The sequence below is a fragment of the Vigna umbellata genome, chromosome 1 (genome assembly GCF_029865625.1).
Source record: "Vigna umbellata cultivar VRB3 chromosome 1, Vumbellata_1.0, whole genome shotgun sequence".
NCBI classification, from domain to species: domain Eukaryota; kingdom Viridiplantae; phylum Streptophyta; class Magnoliopsida; order Fabales; family Fabaceae; genus Vigna; species Vigna umbellata.
The window spans coordinates 48,910,660-48,927,956 of NC_142165.1; the positions used below are offsets into that span (position 1 = coordinate 48,910,660).

Genomic DNA, 17,297 nt, shown 5'->3' on the forward strand with positions numbered 1-17,297 from the left:
TGAGTAGAGAGACTATTTTTTCTAAATAACATAATTAAAAAACAATTCAAAGAGTAAAATATAAAACCAAAATGAACACATATTTAAATCTATATTTTTAAAAGGTTTTATTTTTTTCAAAAATAACCATTTAACCATAAGAAAATGCCAAGGTTAAGACAGAGGCATGAAAATAATGATGTATAATAGCATAAAAAGAGAAGAAAAGGTTAAATAAAGAAGGGCGAAGTTGAAAAAACCAAAACCCTTTGCACCTACGAAGTGTGTGTTAGCGAGTGAAGCCCTAGACTGCACACACATACTCCCTCCAATGGCGGTTGTTGCGCAAACCCCTGACATCGCCGGCGAGCGACAGTCCGGCCAAGACGTTCGCACACAAAACGGTATCGTTTCCATCTCTATCTTTCTCTGGTTATATTCTTCGTCTTCCACAACGAATAACGAAGCAACCATTTCTAACGTCGTTCGTTCATTTCTCCGGTAACGCAGTGGTGGCGTGCCAAGCCGTTGCCAACATCGTCAAAAGCTCGTTAGGTCCCGTTGGTCTCGACAAGGTAGTCTGCCTATCTCTCTCTCTGTAGTTAGATCTTAGATAAAGTTGGCAATGTTTGAATCGATTCGCTACGCGCTTTTTTCAGATGCTCGTCGACGACATTGGCGACGTCACGATCACCAACGACGGTGCTACGATTCTCAAGATGTTGGAAGTGGAGCATCCTGCTGCCAAGGTGAACGAGAAAACGATTTTTCTTTGCATTTCTGTTTCTCGTTTCTTCGCTGTTACTCATGTGTGTGGTTTTTTAGGTTTTGGTGGAACTTGCCGAGCTTCAAGACAGGGAAGTAGGAGATGGTACTACCTCTGTCGTCATTGTAGCCGCTGAACTTCTCAAAGTAACTGCGACGATCTCTTTTTGCTACTCTGTTTGAGTTGTGTTTGTCTCGGACGCAATGGATGTTACTAACGAGTGTTATTGTTCTGCAGAGGGCAAATGATCTTGTCAGGAACAAGATTCATCCTACCTCGATCATCAGTGGATATAGAGTAAGTGTCTTTTCATTTCTTGAACTTAATTGATTGCCGATTGTTTTTTTGAACTTTGTAGCTACAGTTATGAAGTTTTGATGTTCTTTTATTTGAATGGGGAACTTGTATTATTTAACTTTTCTTTATGTTGATTATTCTGGATAGCTTGCTATGCGGGAGGCCTGTAAATATGTAGAAGAAAAACTGTCTGTCAAGGTAAGATGTTCCTGACCTTTTTAATTTTTTGTATGTTTGAGGATGTTAATCACAGTTTGTATGTTCCAAGATGACAATGTAATCTCTTTCTTCTAAGATCGTTTATAGGTGTTATGGTTAGTTTAACTGAAAACCAATAACGTTAGTTCCATAATGGTTTCTCTTATAACCATTTTACATCATGGATGTGTAGAGAATTCTGAGTTGCATTCCTCTCATTAGGTGTTCTTATGATTTGATTTCCTTAACTAATCCATTGCCCATAATATCACACGTATAAAAAATTTATGCTTATGCTTCCTGTATTCGATTTTGCATCAGCATAAAAAGTTTGGCTGTGAGGATGATAGTAAGCATCTGTTCTATTGGTTCCCTGTGTTATTTTTTTGATAAGCTTACTTTCATAGTCATTTTATGTACCAATATCAATGCATCTGCAAATTGTTGTGTATAGTGTGGTACTCAGTCAGATTGTTCTCTTTACCTGTAGGTTGAAAAGCTTGGAAAGGATTCACTAATTAACTGTGCCAAGACCAGTATGTCCTCAAAGTTGATTGCTGGTGATAGTGACTTCTTTGCCAATTTGGTATGTTTGTGATTGCAATGATTTTATATTGAATGTTGGGGGTTTATTTCACACGATTAATGCACACCCCGCTTCTTATGCAAAATCTAGTTCGTATCCAATTGTGTAAAGCTCATATGCATTTTTCTGCTTCACGAATCAATTTGTAGTTGGAATAGTAGTTGAACTTGATATTGGTTAAGCTATATTCTTTCAATCCTCATCTCATTTTAAAATCTGTTTTTAGTAAAACATCCTAGTTTTTCTTACCAAATTTTATACTTCATTTCTGCTTTGAGAGGATAGGAGGTGAAATATTTTCTTGATTTCATGTGTAAAATTTTGTTTTGTTGACTATATTTGGCTCGGCAATATTAAGTATTTTCACATGAAACTGAAATAAAAGCTTTATTATTGATATCACGAGAGTTATAGAATCAATCAAAATGATTGCGATGTTAACCAGAAAGCATTTGTTCAAACTGTGGGTGTCATGGAAGTTTTGTAGTTAAATATGTTTTCTTGATTTTTAATATATTTGGGGTGGGGGGTTATTACTGGAATATGTATGTGATCTCATGTGTTAAATTCAACCCTAGTGCAGTTTGAATTTTGGGGCTATGGTCCCTGTGGATTTTGAAAGAGGTTATGTTAGTCATATGTATGCTTATTGGGGCTATGGTCCCTGTGGATTTTGAATTTTGGGGCTTAGTTGTGGAAACAGTGCAAACTACTATTTTAGGACAAGTTTTTCTTCCGATGACTGTTTTCTTCTGATGACTGTAGTTATTAGAAATTATTTTTTATGTTTTGAAGTTGACTTGTATGTGCAATTTACGCAGGTTGTAGATGCTGTGCAATCTGTTAAGATGACCAATGCTCGAGGTGAAGTTAAGTACCCAATTAAGGTTGGTAGTAGAATTTCTCTTTTTCAGTTATTTTCCTTGACGAAAGATGCCAGTTTTTAGTGGTATGTTGGATTTGAATTGATTTAATTCCTTGTTTATTTTGTGACTCATGTTCCAGGGAATTAATATCTTGAAAGCCCATGGAAAAAGTGCTAGAGACAGTTTTCTGATGAATGGTTATGCTCTAAATACTGGCCGTGCTGCACAAGGAATGCCTCTTAGGGTTGCCCCTGCAAAAATTGCGTGTCTTGATTTCAATCTACAGAAGACAAAAATGCAATTGGGTGTTCAAGTTTTAGTCACTGATCCTAGGGAGCTAGAGAAAATTCGTCAAAGGTACTGTTAGTATGATCACATGGCTTCTAATACTATGATACCCAACCTTACTGGATTCATTTTCTTTAGATATGAGAATAAATTTATTATGTTATTGAAAGTAATAAAATAGACAAATAGAATTTTGGATGACAGGCATGAAGTCAATCGAAAGCCTCTCAAGTGTTTTTGCTAAATAATATAAAAATATTATGGTTATCCGTTAGTTTGTGTAGTTCTTATGATAAATATTGATCTAATTGTGCAATCCACCTTATTATGTAAAGTTTCAATGTAGGAATTCACTTTTTCCTGGCTTGGGACAATTCTTTATCCATATCATCTTGTAAGATAAAATATATCTATAGTACATTTTAACAAATTGCCATTTTTGTAACTGCAGAGAGGCTGATATGACTAAGGAACGGATTGAAAAGCTATTGAAAGCGGGAGCTAATGTTGTTCTGACTACTAAAGGAATTGATGACATGGCACTTAAGGTATGCTTCTTTATGGTACTCTTTTAATGGTATTTTTCTTCAAGCAAGATGATTTGTTTAAAATCTTACATTTATGCGACACTTGAATGATAACAAAGAATTTGGGTTTGGTTGACAAATTAAATGAATCATCCCACCAAAGGACTCTTGACAAAACAAGCTAGGATTTTTTGAGGGTTTTCTGACTTTGATTTTTTTTTTATCTACCATATTTTTTTTTTGCTGGTTGTATATCATTACACTTACTCATTGACTATGGTTAAACTTAGGACCACAAAAGGTCCAATTTATAAACCCTTCGTGATTTCAGTAAATATGGCCTGTTTTAAGGAAGTAAATGTCTTACCTTATTAGTTTTACTATGAAATGGTGAAATGATGAAACTATGAAATAATATTTAGTAGAGCCCCAATGATGAAGCTACACCAAACTTGTTGTGACCTCTATGCCTATGGATCTTTAAACTTAGCTTATTAGTTTTCTTCTGTTTTAGTTTGTGACTGTTTTTAAATTACATTTTCTTCTGAAGAATGACAAAAAGTCATGAATTTATCTTTCTTTCTGACTATTTAATTTTTGTCTCAGTACTTTGTTGAGGCTGGGGCAATTGCTGTAAGACGTGTACGGAAAGAGGATATGCGTCACGTTGCCAAAGCTACTGGTGCAACATTGGTAGGCTTTGTTTATTTTAAATTTCTTGATTTAATTGCAATTTAAGTTTGTAAATCTGAATATTTGATACTATGGACTGTCAATATTATAGTGCTCCATTCCTTCCTTTTTATCTCCCCTTTTTTCCAGATGATAAAATTGTTGCTATTTATATGGGTTGGAGAGAATGCAACGAATGTCTGATTCAAATCATTGTAACAATTGATCATTCTGAATTCTACCAGCCTAAAGTCTTTAGGCTTTTTAATAGCCTGTCATCCAAGAAGCCCTTTTTCTTTCTGAAATATGAAGTGTTTTCCGCTTGTTAATGTGAGGCTTAAGTTGAACGAAAGTAACCTTACTTTGTTACCACGGTGTCTCTGTTTTGTTGAAGGGAGTGGGCTGTATTCTTTGTCATTAGGCTGGATGAGGGTCTCTTATATACATCTGATCATGACTTAATTAGCAATCAATAGGATGAATTTATAGTAAATAAAATGCCGCAAGATTCAAGTAACCAGGATCCTTGATTCTGTCTGTTTCAATTTGTATTAATACCATTCCCTAATAGTCATTGACTGTCTTCAATAGAAGTTTACAGTACCAGTTCCTTTATCCACCGTCTGACTTTATTTTTACTTTTGACAGGTCTCAACATTTGCTGATATGGAAGGAGAGGAAACATTTGAACCATCTTTTCTTGGATCTGCTGATGAGGTTGTTGAGGAAAGAATATCTGATGATGCTGTAGTTATGATCAAAGGGACCAAAACTACAAGTGCAGTAAGTAATTTGATTGACTTCAAGTTTTTCTCCTTTCTCAAAAAAAAATAAATTCATGACAGAAAAGCACGAGGAATTTAAAGATTCAAGAGTCCTTGATGGCCAAAATAGGGAAATTGCTTAAAAGAACTCCATAAAGCATTAAATGAAGTAAAATTGACAATCCGTATACTTACCTCTTAAGATGCTCTTTTTTAGAATCCATGTTCAACCTCAAATATTGCGCAGAATTGGTGTGCAAGCCCATACAGGTTGTACTGGGTAATTGCATTTTTTAAACATTGAATATTGGAAATAAAATAGACAGCTACCAAAATCCTTAAAATTTATTAACCTCTGAAGTAGGCTTTCATATTTTGATCTCTGAAGTATCATGAAAATGTGGACCTGCTTTGCGCTGGTTATAATTTCTTCATTGGAATGACAATTAAGTTGCATCAATGCATTATTGATAGAAAAGGTCATCTTCATGGAGTCCAGAAAAAAGGGAATAAAGTCAATCAGATCCAAAAGTGAATCTAGTTAACTGAATTGTCTATCATATAGAATTTGAACACTAGGAAGTGTGGATATGTAAATTATGAGGAAAACGGATGTTTATTTTTGGTAGTACGTGGTGATCATGGGGTTATGAGAATCGTATATTAGTATATTATAAAGAATTGTATTTCCAGCCGTAACGTCTCTCCTCTCTATGAAGATAATTATATATTATTGTTTTTTATTATCATCTGTATACAATAAATTCATTAAATTAATTTAACCATTATTTACATAAATTGTTTTACAATCAATCTACTTTTTATATTCAATGGCATAAACCCCACAATTTTATTTTATTTATGAAAATTTGAAACACATCAAAGAATTATTCCTTTATCAAAATCGCCAAATATAATTAAAATTTATATATCAAACCCTCGTACAAATTCTTAATAACTAAATTCTTATCTTACGTATAATTAAATTTAGTCTCATTATTGAGACACTTAATTACGATTTATGTTTAAAAAGTTAAAGAAAATGCATCACATTATTATTTTGAAATTTAATTTTAAAATTCAAAAAGTTTGTTTTTCCTTATTTTCGGTATTTTTTTCTCGTGATTCCAAATCATCAGATTCTCTGAAACCCATTATCGTTCTCACTTACTTTTTCAAGAAAAATGACTTTTTTTGGTGATAATTAATTTCTTATCTGTCAAATATGTCTTTCAGAATATTATTATTAAAATGTATTAATAGTCATAATTTTCATGTTTTACACTACATTATCACCTAATTCTGTGATTCTTCTATAGGTATCTTTGATTTTAAGAGGTGCAAATGACCATATGCTTGATGAGATGGATAGAGCTCTGCATGATGCGCTGTCGATTGTCAAGAGAACTCTTGAATCAAACATGGTATCCTGCTTTCTTTGGCTTTCATCTCACTTTGGTCGAAAGTAATTATGTTACATTAGATTCATTTTTTCAGGGAATATCATAATTTGAATTGGTTTCTTTCAGTGAAGTTGACCTCACGATAATCCTATGTTACTGCTGTAATATAATTTGTCTTGTTATGGTTCTACCACACATCCAGCATGATGTTGTGTTCCTCGGTATTGCATGCTTGCTTGTAACTTAGTGTGTGACGAGAAATAATATCCTTGGTCTGACTTTAAGGCACTTGATGAGAAGTAATATGCCCCACTTAAATATAGTCATTTAAATACAATGATGCATGTATAAATCCAAAATGATTTGTTTTCCAATCACTAGAGTCATCTTAAATATTTGGATTGCACTTTGATAGACAGAATTTGTCAGGAGGGCATACCTCAGCTTTTCCACCCACCCACCCATTTTTAGTTACATAATTCTGGGTAGTGAATGATACCGTTAAAAGGTCAATTAATGTGTAATGCACTTAAGATAAAAGATTCTAATTGTCAAGAGTCAGAATTTAGGTTGTGTCTGCTTGTTATATATTCTCTTGAAAAAGAATCACTTTTTTAATTGAAGAATTGGCTTTAAAAGTTTGTCATATGAAATCAGACGCTAAAAGTAAATTTTTAAAATAATCACAAGCACTTTTGAATAGCTTGTCATAAAAAAATTTTAAAAGAATTTTATTGTTGTAGCAAACAAAGTAGTTTTCTTCCTTCTCTAAATTCTTAAAAAACATGACTATTTTTTTATAGATCAGAATCGGTTTTTTGAATTTATAAGAAACTAATCCTATTTGATCAGTGGCAGTGAGGATTTGTGATTAGGGGTTTGATGGTGAAAAGGTTACTCCTTAAATTTTTCTTGATGATTGTGAATTTTCTCCTGTGTATTAGTAGCCTGATTTTGTATATATATTTTATATGTTTTTTAAAATTTCCTATTTTGTTTGCCTTGTGCTTGATTTTTCAAAATATAAAATTCAGGTGGTAGCTGGTGGAGGTGCAGTTGAAGCAGCTTTGTCAGTTTATTTGGAGTACCTTGCTACAACTTTAGGGTCTCGGGAGCAGTTGGCTATAGCAGAATTTGCCGAGTCTCTGTTAATCATTCCAAAGGTAATTACAAATATCTAGGGTGTAGGGCAGAATTTACAGTTTGGTCTTCATCCAACGTTCACTAAATAGATTTTACCATATAGTTATATGTGGATTCTACACTAGGTAGTTATTCTGTAATTTTAGTGCAGTTGAGCTTTCTTGTTTGTTGGACATGTTAAGAATTTACTAGTTGACGTGATATTTAATTTCAATTGCTTGGATTTTTGTGTCAATTAGTTTTGATAGATCGGTTCCTGTTTCCAACCATTTTCAAATGTATATATTGATGTCACTTGACTGGCACAGGTGCTTTCGGTTAATGCTGCTAAGGATGCTACTGAGCTGGTTGCAAAATTACGGGCCTACCACCATTCAGCGCAAACTAAAGCTGATAAGAAACATTTATCAAGGTATTTGCTTACTAGTAATAGTGACTAAATATACTTTCCTTTGTATTTTGTCTTTCTAGCTTGGAGTCTTTTTGTTGAATTTAGCTTTGCTGTGGTTATATTTCTCATGATTAGTATTTTCTTAGAACCTGTGTGTTGGAGAATGGTAATTCCGCTAGTAGGTTTCTTAACCATTTGACATGATTTTGCAATGTCATGTGCATTTATTTGGTATTTGGGCGTTGTGGGTCAATAGATAAAATACACGATATAAATTTTATCATTGGATTTGGACAGGCAAAATAAGTTTGTGCATTTTTTATCCATAATATAGAGATTGAAGTGTTATTCCAACAAAGGCTTGTTTTAACAATGTAAACTAGAGAAAAGTAAAAATTGAGAATACAGATGAAAAATGGTGCTTGATAAGCTTTCTTTTCTATTACATTAAAATACCGATACTGTTTTGCTCTATTTTTTCCCAGCATGGGTCTGGACCTTTCTGAAGGGAAAATCAGAAACAACTTGGAGGCTGGAGTCATTGAGCCTGCAATGAGCAAAGTCAAAATTATTCAGGTATGTACTTAGAATATTAGTAGTTGTTGACTTCAAGAAATAGCTTCCATCTTGTCTAAACTTTTTTGGTTATTTATTTCAGTTTGCCACAGAAGCTGCCATTACTATCCTACGAATTGATGACATGATCAAGCTTGTCAAGGAAGAAAGTCAAAATGAAGATTAGTGTTATTGAATTTAGAAAGCGTGTACTTCCCGGTTCTTACAAAAAGGGAGGCTTTTGCAGGTTGTGCTGGTGTGCATTCGAAGAGGGTATCTGCATTTTATCTTCAATGCCCTTGTTCTTGAAGAGAAAATGTTATAATTGATTTTATTAAAGTAGCGTTAATTATATTTAACTATAACTAGCAGTTTATCTTCCTACAAATTTTAGGCACACATTTTTGGTCATGCATTGGCTGGTTGCATGTTTGTACATCTGAGGCAGTGTTTGGTTTCTGGAATTTTGATGTTTTATTGGTAGTAATTAGTTTTTAATGTATGAACTAAATACGTGTGCAAATTGGATTACGATGCCATTTAATCTTTTCATATCAAGAGGACACATTAACATAATTTGGCTGTGATAGATATCATTGAGGGAGCGGGCCCGGCAAGAATAGGAACTAAGATGAATATAGGTGAACATGTATTTAATAGAATTAGGGACGACTTTTGTGGTTATGTTCATTGATTATTAAATATTTAATTTCCCATCAATTACATTGAGCACAAAGTAGCTATATATAATGGATGATACATTTTAATACGATTGGCAAATTTTTCATTCGAAGTATATTTCAAAAATTAGATGAAGTTTTAAGTGTTATTATAAATAAATTGTAAAAAAATGTAGCATTATTATTTAAATGAAAAAAATTTATTAAAGATGTGTAATTAGAGGCTCTATAATGAAGAAGATTAATTATATTTTATTTTAGTTGAAGAAAAGTCCAAGGAGCTTTTTAGTAATCTATTTGTATAGAGTAAGAAATGTGTACATAAATACATTCTTTCACGAAAACTTTCCACAACCGCTTTGAAACCAATAATTCACAAGTAGGAATGGATGGTTGAAACATAAATGGTAGAAAAGAAAAAGTTGCTGACGATTTGCGGAAACCTGAAGCCTTAGAAAGCCAACGTAGAGTCTACATGCAACTTGACAGTGACAAGGAATCACACAATTTTCATTTTTATTTTATAAATTAAATGCTTTAATATTGTAAATTTAAAGTCCCATTTTAAACTTCAATGTTTTCTAATAAATTTCAGAAGTATATGTTTTTCTTCCTCAAAAAATTCTCATTTAATTTATTTACCTTTTTATGTTACAATATTAAATTCTCAAATATTAACTTTATGCGATTTAAATTATTCGGTATTAATTTTAAAAAATTTTCTTTTTTTTTTCTCCTAAACGAAAACTACTTCTATTTATTTAACTTTAATTTACTTTCCAATATTAATATCAGTGCAACTAAAAAGGTACTTTGTTCTACATATTAAGCATAGAAGGTTTTAGAAGGTATTTTCTTGTTTTTCAAGAAAATTAACGGTGTCTTGTGAACACCACAAAATCCAAGCCGTCGGTAGATACAGTATTCGATTTCAGCACGGCAATATATTACCTTGATCCGCAAGGTTCGTGCCCACCCCCACACTTCATATATAATATTCAACATTTGCTTTCACCCATTACTAATGACACATTGAACTTATAAGCGGGAAAAATAAAATCAACAAAAAGCTCAATTACGTATAAACCTTCTTATTTTAGAGGAAGAAATAAATGCAGCGAATAGAGAATTGGGTTGGGAAGGGATTACCGAAAGTAGAGAAGGAGAGTGAAGAATACGAATCCATTAAGAATGGTTTCTTGAAGGGTATGGGATTTATGGGAAATGCCACAACTGTCATTGCCATTCACAAGAACGATGTTTCCTTTAGTTTGGCAAGGCAAACTCGTTGGGATTCCTTCAATATTTTCTCTAAGGCTGTGGCAATCAAATCTGGTGGAGATGCAAATGTAAGGAATGCTTGGTATGGTAGTTCCTTGGATGATCTCCTAGAAATTGTATCTGTTGGATTCAATGGATGCAAAAGCCATGATGATCACGATGAGTCTCACGGTGTTGGGATTCCCTTATTTTCTGTCCATTCCTCCATTGATAGGTGCGTGCCACAGTATTTTTTGTACGAACCAGTTCCATTTTCGATGTCAATTTTATGCCTGGGAGAAAATAAATAGAGCTAAGAATTTGTTTACTTCATTGACAGTGCTATGTGTACAGTAGCAGATGAGCATGGTTTGAGACATGTGTTACTATGCAGAGTGATTTTAGGGAAGGTGGAAGCTGTTGGTTGTGGTTCAAAGCAGAGCCAACCTAGTTCTAAGCAATATGACTCTGGTGTGGATGATATTTTAGCACCTACAAAACATATTATCTGGACTGCTTTTATGAATTCACACATTCATCCAAATTATATTCTTAGTTTCAGATATAATTACACAAAGGGTAATTGGTGTTACCTTTTCGTTTCTTGCCACAATTCTTAAGTTTCAGTAGCATGTAATTCGTTGTACATATTTCATTTTTGTTGGCTATGGTGTGCAGATTCAGTGGTACATGGAGCACTGAAACCTCAATCACCATATTTGTTGTTTCCCAATTTAGTAGCAAGAGTTTCAAATAATTTGAAACCAGCAGAGATGACTATGTTACTCAGAAGCTACCGAATTTACCGAGTAATGATCAATATTAAATAATTGTCTTGTTTTCAGGTTCTTACTGCTTTATTTGTAATGTAAATTAGCAGTAGAACTGAGTGAGTTTACACTGTTTGGTATCAGCAACGGAAGATTTCAAGACAAGTATGGATAAACAAAGTGAGATTGATTGTGGGAGACACACTGCTCCATTCAGTGATCATAAAATCCAACTACGATGTGCACATTCTTTAGTCTCTCTTTTTCTGCTTTTTACCAAAAAATTATTGCTTTTCTTTTTCCTTATATGTTGTTCATTTCGTTAGGTTTTAAATTTTGATAGTTGGGTTGATAGTAATTGGGTTCGGCTTTTGCTTCCTGCATCCTCTCAATTTCTTACACACCCTCTCAAATTTTTAAAATGACCATTTGGGCTACATTAATATATTCATAAAACTTCAGAAAAAATTTTCAGAACAAGATTTTTGGATCATAATATCTAAAACAGGATTTTTTGGAACGTAATTTTGGAAATAAAATTTTCAGAATGTGTGAAATATATTTTGAAAAATATTTTTCAGAATAAATATTTAGAACCAATTTTCTGGAATGAGTTTATGAAACACTTCTGCATGAAATATGTTTTGAAAATAGCTTTGCAACATTCTCTCTCTCTTCTTTTTCCATTGCAGTAGCAGTGATGAAGGAAGCAACAGAGTTAGCATTGGAGACAGGGATGTGATGGTGGTGAAGGAGGTAGTTAGTATTTGTGGGGGTGCTGAAGTCAATAGCCCGGTTTACATTGTTAGTAGGATTTTATAAAATAGAATAGAACAAATTCACATACAAGTAATAAAAAATTGTATTAGTATGGGTTGGTTCATGGGTGCAATTGTATTCCTATCTTTGTCTCTTCAAACTTTCAGTGTAAATTATGTTGAGGAAATGAATTTCCAAGATTCAGTTTATCCATTGTCTTGTTAATTTTAAATACGGGTTTTTTTTATCTTTATATTTATTGTTTCATTAAATTCTTAATTTGACAAATTCTTTAATTAAAATTTAAAACTAGTAAAACATTACAACAAATAATTTCTTATAATTATAATATATGTTGTTTTTTGATAACATAGTTATTGTAAATATGACATTAATAATTTGAGTATATAATTACATATGTATCTGTCTTTATTTGAAAAAAAAAAGATTAATAATTTTCAAATCTTATATATATATATATAAAATCATTGAATAGACTCAATTCGAGAAAAATAAATCAATAAGAAAACTATTAACTCACGAGAATGAGTTTGAATTTTGTAATAAAATTGAAATCATAGACAGGACAATTAGAAGAAAGAATAAATACAGGGCTTAGGAAATTTATTTGATTTCTAACTGGGCTAAGTATGCCTATGGAAAGTCCATCCAATTTCGTGTTTAGTTTTGGTCTTTTTCATATTTCCCATAATTACTATCCGCACCACCAAATTAATGGTGTTTAACATATGAGATATATTCCAAAACAAGATTTCTGGAGTAATATTTTAAGAATAAGTTTTCCAGCACATATGAAGATGTAGGTAGTAATACGGAGGTGTAGACAGCAATAACTGGGCTAGGTAGATTTTGAATTTTCTGTTTGTCTTGAAAGATAAAGAAAAAAACAAGAAGGCTTAGAGAAAAAGAGAAATTGTTTGTTTAGTAAGGAATGAGAAAGTTCGAATTTATAGTATAGATGGAAATAATCATTCAAATAAATAACTATTTCCTTGAATTGTTCAAAAAACCTCTTCCACTTCCACCAAGCATCACCATTCTTCATATTCATTTATTTTGAGTAAAAACCATTCATACACATTCCAAGGAAGGAAATTTCAATTTGCCTCTTCATTTTCCTACACATTCCATCCTTTCGATTTCAGTGCTCATTTATAGTATTTCAACTCAAAAGCCTCTTCTTTCTCTGGATACATGGTATGCTATGATCCAACGCTCCAACAAATAAAATGTTCTTTCTTATTTTTTGCACCCAATTGTTCTAAATGGCAACAAATTTTCTTCTTAGTTCATAGTAAACAAAGGCAATCAAAAACATTATCAGAAGTACATCAATGTATAGATTTTTTAGCCGTGTCAAATCCTTCTTTTCAAACCATTTTCTTTGCTTCAGCAGTAGAAACACTCTTTTAATCCTCGATCGCTTTCGCTGGAATGGAGAAATCTACGATCATGATCTGTTTCTGCTAGATGTCAAAGAAAAGAAGCTCAAACCACTTAATGTTCCAAAGGTCACAGATTCTGAAATGGGTTTCAAGATGGTGGGTTCATGCAACGGTATACTCTGTGCCATTCACTATTCTTTCGATCCTAACTCTACCATCATTCTTTGGAATCCTGCCACGGGACAAACCGAGCGAATCATGGAACCAGAAAGCACTTTGCTTCCTTACATGGTGCCACCACACTGTCTTGTAGGCTTTTACTTCAACAAAAGTTACAGTGATTATCAAGTTTTGAGGGTTCACTCTTTTGAGGACACAAACAAAGAAGTGTGTTTGGGTGATTCTCTTGCAAAAACTTGTGCTGTTCGAGTACAAAAGTACTCTCTGCGTGAAGGGTTGTGGAGGGAAATCAAACATTGTGACAATCAATGTGTGAGTGTGAATGGGTGTTTGTTTTGGACTGAGAACAGTGTGACAGTGAGAGAAACCTTGTATTGGGTGGCTATGGAGGTAAGTGAAAAGGTTAGTAATGAAATGATAATTTCTGTCAATGCATGTAATTATGCTCTTAGCAGGATTGGGTTGCCCCCTTTGGTTGCTGGTGATGCTGAAGTTCATAAGAAACTTGCAGTGTACAAGGATTCGGTTGCAGTGATTATTTGCTTGGAAATGAAAAATGTGGCACAGTGCTTAGATTTGTGGGTTTTCTATGACAAGTACGAGGGTGTGGAGTGTTGGTGTAAAATGCACACAATAGGAATGTTACCAAAGTTAGAGCGTCCCGTGGGTATTTTGAAAGATGAGATTCTTGTGTCAACAGATAAAGTGATACGTAGTGCTAGTGGTACCATAGCTTTTCTTCCTGAAGATGATATTGGAGCTGAATTTTCCTACAACGTCTTCAATTATGTTGAGAATTTTTTATTTGATGGAAATGTGGTTGTGGAGGAAGATGATTCACTTGAAAATGACGGACTCTCGTTACTTAATTTGTTCATCAGCAACATTGACAAATTAAGCATTGAAGATTGTGGGTGCTATGGAATGTTGAAGAATTGAATAGGCTTCTTTTTATGGGTTAAATTTGTTAAGGTGTAGTTTATGACATTAGAACCGAAAGTTTGTTTGAGTAAATTACTTTCTCTTCTTTAACATCTTCTAAGTCATGCATTGCCAGCTTTATGAAATTATTTTATGCTTAGTCGTTGAAGGCTTGATTACATATTTGCAGAGAAAGAGAAGCCTTTGTTTTTTGGGTTTTGTGCATTGTATCAGATTTTGCTTAGGCAAGGAAATTTGAAAAGGTTTGGAGTACAATTTTCCACAAATTGTCATGAATATTTCAGGACTCTGCAATACTGGGAGTCTAGGGAAACGAAGAACAGATTTAAATTCGCTTCATCTGTCCAAATCTGAGATAGAATATATATTGATGTAGTATCTCAATCGTTAAAAAAGTAACATAAATTCAGTATATTGAGACATAATCATTGTGTTTTGATGAATCAAAACATAAAATCTATCCCTTTTAAACAAGAGAATGAAATAATAGACAATGAAATGCTAACTTTTTAATTTGGAATTTGAGAATAGGGACTTTTATTTACATCCAGGATATATGTTGTATCTGATATAAATATGCATCGTAGGTTTTACATTAACTTTGATGTTTCTATTTTTGTGGCTAGGGTGTCTGCAAATATGCAGTAATATGACAACAAGAGCTGTTTCATTGATACGTGTGTGCCGCGAGTATATGATAGTAAATTTCCGAATAAATCAAAGGGAAAAGCAAATTAACATTTTTATCAAATCTTCCCTGTAAGTCTAACAGTGAAATCTATATTTTCTCCTGACAAACATTGAGATGTGAGAAGCAAAAAGTTAGTCATTAAGATACATAGATTGGGTTGTTAGGTAATATTAAAAAATCTTTTACCCTTTCAAGATAGAAGTCCCTATGCATTCTAAGCACCAGAATCACATACATGGGTTTCTCAGCATTTGCAAAACAACCAAGTTACAGGGAACTCTTACCAATTTCACAAAATCTAGAATAATTTTCACATAGACATTATTTATCATAAGCACTCAAATCATCATTTGACAAGTAAGTTTAAGGTTGTTGTCATAAAAATACAACAATCATAAAAAAGGTTTTTGCAAAAGTCAGTAATGATTTGAATGCCTAATGTATAATGTAATATATATGTGCCCATATAAAAGTTTCTCCTAATTCTATCCACAACGAAATTGATAGGTTCATGCTGTCCTAGAAAACCATGTCGACCATGGATGGCCATGGTCAAGGTATGATCCATGTATGTATGTGAAGCCAATCAAGCCAAGAGCCAGAAATTTCTGTGAGTTTTTGAATTGAGAACATAACCTCCATTTTGGCCTTTTCTCTGTACACTAACACAGGTGCATGAGCTGTTTTGAATCAAATACTCTGCTGTGTCTATGGGTTTCATCACTTTCATAGATCCTCCTACGGGTCGCTTATATCTGTTTGCATGCAACATAAATCATCAGCAACAGGGTTATAACTTCACCATCACATACATAAACATTGAATAATAGCATAAACAATGTTTAGACCGGTAATAAATCGGAGCTACATTCTATTAAAAATATTCAAATAAAAAGTAATCTACTCACAAAAGGCTGAATTAACTTCAATCAAAAAAAATGCAAAACCTGTATTTCTCTTCCTGGAGACAAGAATTTAAGATAGTACAAAAATGACTCACGCAAACATCAATAACATGTAAAGTTAGATAAATAAACAAGAACATATTCCATTTCGAAATCAATAACACAATCATATCTAGATAACATATATTTAAAATTTTCAATTACGAAACAAAATTAATAACGCTTCCCCTACATGTGATATATATGAAAATTAACAATTTCACACACCTAAAAATTTTTCAGTAAAACCTGGAAGCAGATGTTACAGATATTGTTTTTCAATCAAAATTGCAGGTTCGTCTCAGTAATAAGCGGGGTATCTAAATTTAAATTTAATCGTGAAGTTCAATGATACGTAATTTGAATGAGAAAAGGATGTTATACGAACCCTAACAATGCAGAAGAAATACTGCGTTTCTGGCCTATAACTATGACATCCACCGCATAGGTTTTGCTTAGGGAGAGAATGGTGGTGGCTCTGTCTCTTCCATCCATCTCAACCCTCATTGCACGCACTTTGATCTTTGGCTGAGATGACTTGCAAATTTGCTTCATCTCCTCCAGAAAATCAACCCCTTCTCCCTCGGCCGCAGCACCGCCGCTTCCGCCAAAATCAAGGGACACAGTGTTGGAGTTTCCCAACGAAGGCATCTTCAGGAACGTGGAAATAGTGTTGCGCCACGAGCTAGGGTTCTCAACGTGCAGAAGAATCAACTCGTCTTGTTCGATGACAGCATGCGAAAGCGCGTACTGCAACGCGCCTGCTGACTCGCGCGTGGGGTCCGCCACTACCATGACCTTCCTGGCCTCGGCGCTGGAGTTCCGGTTACTAGCCATGCCTTGCGCCATGTCTAAGGTCGCCGACGACGACGCCAGCCGAAACTCCTAGAGGGGTAAAGAGAAGAAAAACGAATGTCGAAATGGGTTGTGATGAAAATATTGATGGTGATAATATGAGAGGTTCATTATTTTTTGTGATGCTACCGAGTACAAGGGAACAGCCATTGTCGTTCTGGTGATGTTTGTTCTCACCTCCTATTTTTACCATCTCTGACTCGGTCAATTCCTTTTCTTTTCTATATTCTTATTTTATTTTTCTATGCTTTTTTTCCTATTCTCGTTTCCTTTCTTTAAACTTAGGTGTTTTCGTTAAGTTCTTCCAAATAACTTGTCAAAATCAATTATTTTTATTTTTAATAAACTAAACAAATATAAAAAAGTTATAAGTTT

General features: G+C 33.6%; 4 protein-coding genes across 4 annotated transcripts; 3 read left to right on the top strand and 1 right to left on the bottom strand.

Moving 5' to 3' along the window:
• The first annotated feature begins 217 nt into the window (after positions 1 to 217).
• On the top strand, positions 218 to 8,987 carry TCP-1 (T-complex protein 1 alpha subunit). The gene is made up of 17 exons (XM_047322401.2): positions 218 to 383; positions 490 to 554; positions 639 to 728; positions 805 to 891; positions 983 to 1,042; positions 1,190 to 1,240; positions 1,731 to 1,826; positions 2,648 to 2,713; positions 2,832 to 3,049; positions 3,432 to 3,528; positions 4,114 to 4,200; positions 4,828 to 4,962; positions 6,263 to 6,367; positions 7,381 to 7,509; positions 7,798 to 7,901; positions 8,366 to 8,456; positions 8,539 to 8,987. The coding sequence occupies exons 1-17, from the start codon at positions 311 to 313 to the stop codon at positions 8,620 to 8,622; spliced, it is 1,638 nt and encodes a 545-aa protein (XP_047178357.2). The 5' UTR covers positions 218 to 310; the 3' UTR covers positions 8,623 to 8,987.
• Positions 8,988 to 10,154: 1,167 nt separating this feature from the next.
• Positions 10,155 to 12,113, top strand: LOC124845325 (putative inactive poly [ADP-ribose] polymerase SRO2). Its single transcript, XM_047322402.2, has 4 exons — positions 10,155 to 10,610; positions 10,716 to 10,954; positions 11,054 to 11,184; positions 11,290 to 12,113. The coding sequence occupies exons 1-4, from the start codon at positions 10,228 to 10,230 to the stop codon at positions 11,398 to 11,400; spliced, it is 864 nt and encodes a 287-aa protein (XP_047178358.2). The 5' UTR covers positions 10,155 to 10,227; the 3' UTR covers positions 11,401 to 12,113.
• An 897-nt stretch (positions 12,114 to 13,010) lies between these two features.
• Positions 13,011 to 14,429, top strand: LOC124845331 (uncharacterized). Its single transcript, XM_047322407.2, has one exon. The coding sequence runs from the start codon at positions 13,260 to 13,262 to the stop codon at positions 14,427 to 14,429; it is 1,170 nt and encodes a 389-aa protein (XP_047178363.2). The 5' UTR covers positions 13,011 to 13,259.
• Positions 14,430 to 15,280: 851 nt separating this feature from the next.
• On the bottom strand, positions 15,281 to 17,105 carry LOC124845320 (Adenine nucleotide alpha hydrolases-like superfamily protein). The gene is made up of 2 exons (XM_047322396.2): positions 16,456 to 17,105; positions 15,281 to 15,878 (listed from the first exon to the last, which is right to left on the bottom strand). The coding sequence occupies exons 1-2, from the start codon at positions 16,914 to 16,916 to the stop codon at positions 15,710 to 15,712; spliced, it is 630 nt and encodes a 209-aa protein (XP_047178352.1). The 5' UTR covers positions 16,917 to 17,105; the 3' UTR covers positions 15,281 to 15,709.
• Positions 17,106 to 17,297: the final 192 nt, after the last annotated feature.

Excerpts from the sequence above, each read along its gene's own strand:
- TCP-1 (XM_047322401.2), top strand. The coding sequence starts at position 311 with ATGGCGGTTGTTGCGCAAACCCCTGACATCGCCGGCGAGCGACAGTCC. Across the intron at positions 3,050-3,431 it reads CTAGAGAAAATTCGTCAAAG|AGAGGCTGATATGACTAAGG; the intron begins GTACTGTTAGTA and ends TTGTAACTGCAG. Across the intron at positions 6,368-7,380 it reads GAACTCTTGAATCAAACATG|GTGGTAGCTGGTGGAGGTGC; the intron begins GTATCCTGCTTT and ends TATAAAATTCAG.
- LOC124845325 (XM_047322402.2), top strand. The coding sequence starts at position 10,228 with ATGCAGCGAATAGAGAATTGGGTTGGGAAGGGATTACCGAAAGTAGAG. Across the intron at positions 10,611-10,715 it reads GTCCATTCCTCCATTGATAG|TGCTATGTGTACAGTAGCAG; the intron begins GTGCGTGCCACA and ends CTTCATTGACAG. Across the intron at positions 10,955-11,053 it reads CAGATATAATTACACAAAGG|ATTCAGTGGTACATGGAGCA; the intron begins GTAATTGGTGTT and ends TATGGTGTGCAG.
- LOC124845331 (XM_047322407.2), top strand. The coding sequence starts at position 13,260 with ATGTATAGATTTTTTAGCCGTGTCAAATCCTTCTTTTCAAACCATTTT.
- LOC124845320 (XM_047322396.2), bottom strand. The coding sequence starts at position 16,916 with ATGGCGCAAGGCATGGCTAGTAACCGGAACTCCAGCGCCGAGGCCAGG. Across the intron at positions 15,879-16,455 it reads ATTTCTTCTGCATTGTTAGG|ATATAAGCGACCCGTAGGAG; the intron begins GTTCGTATAACA and ends GCATGCAAACAG.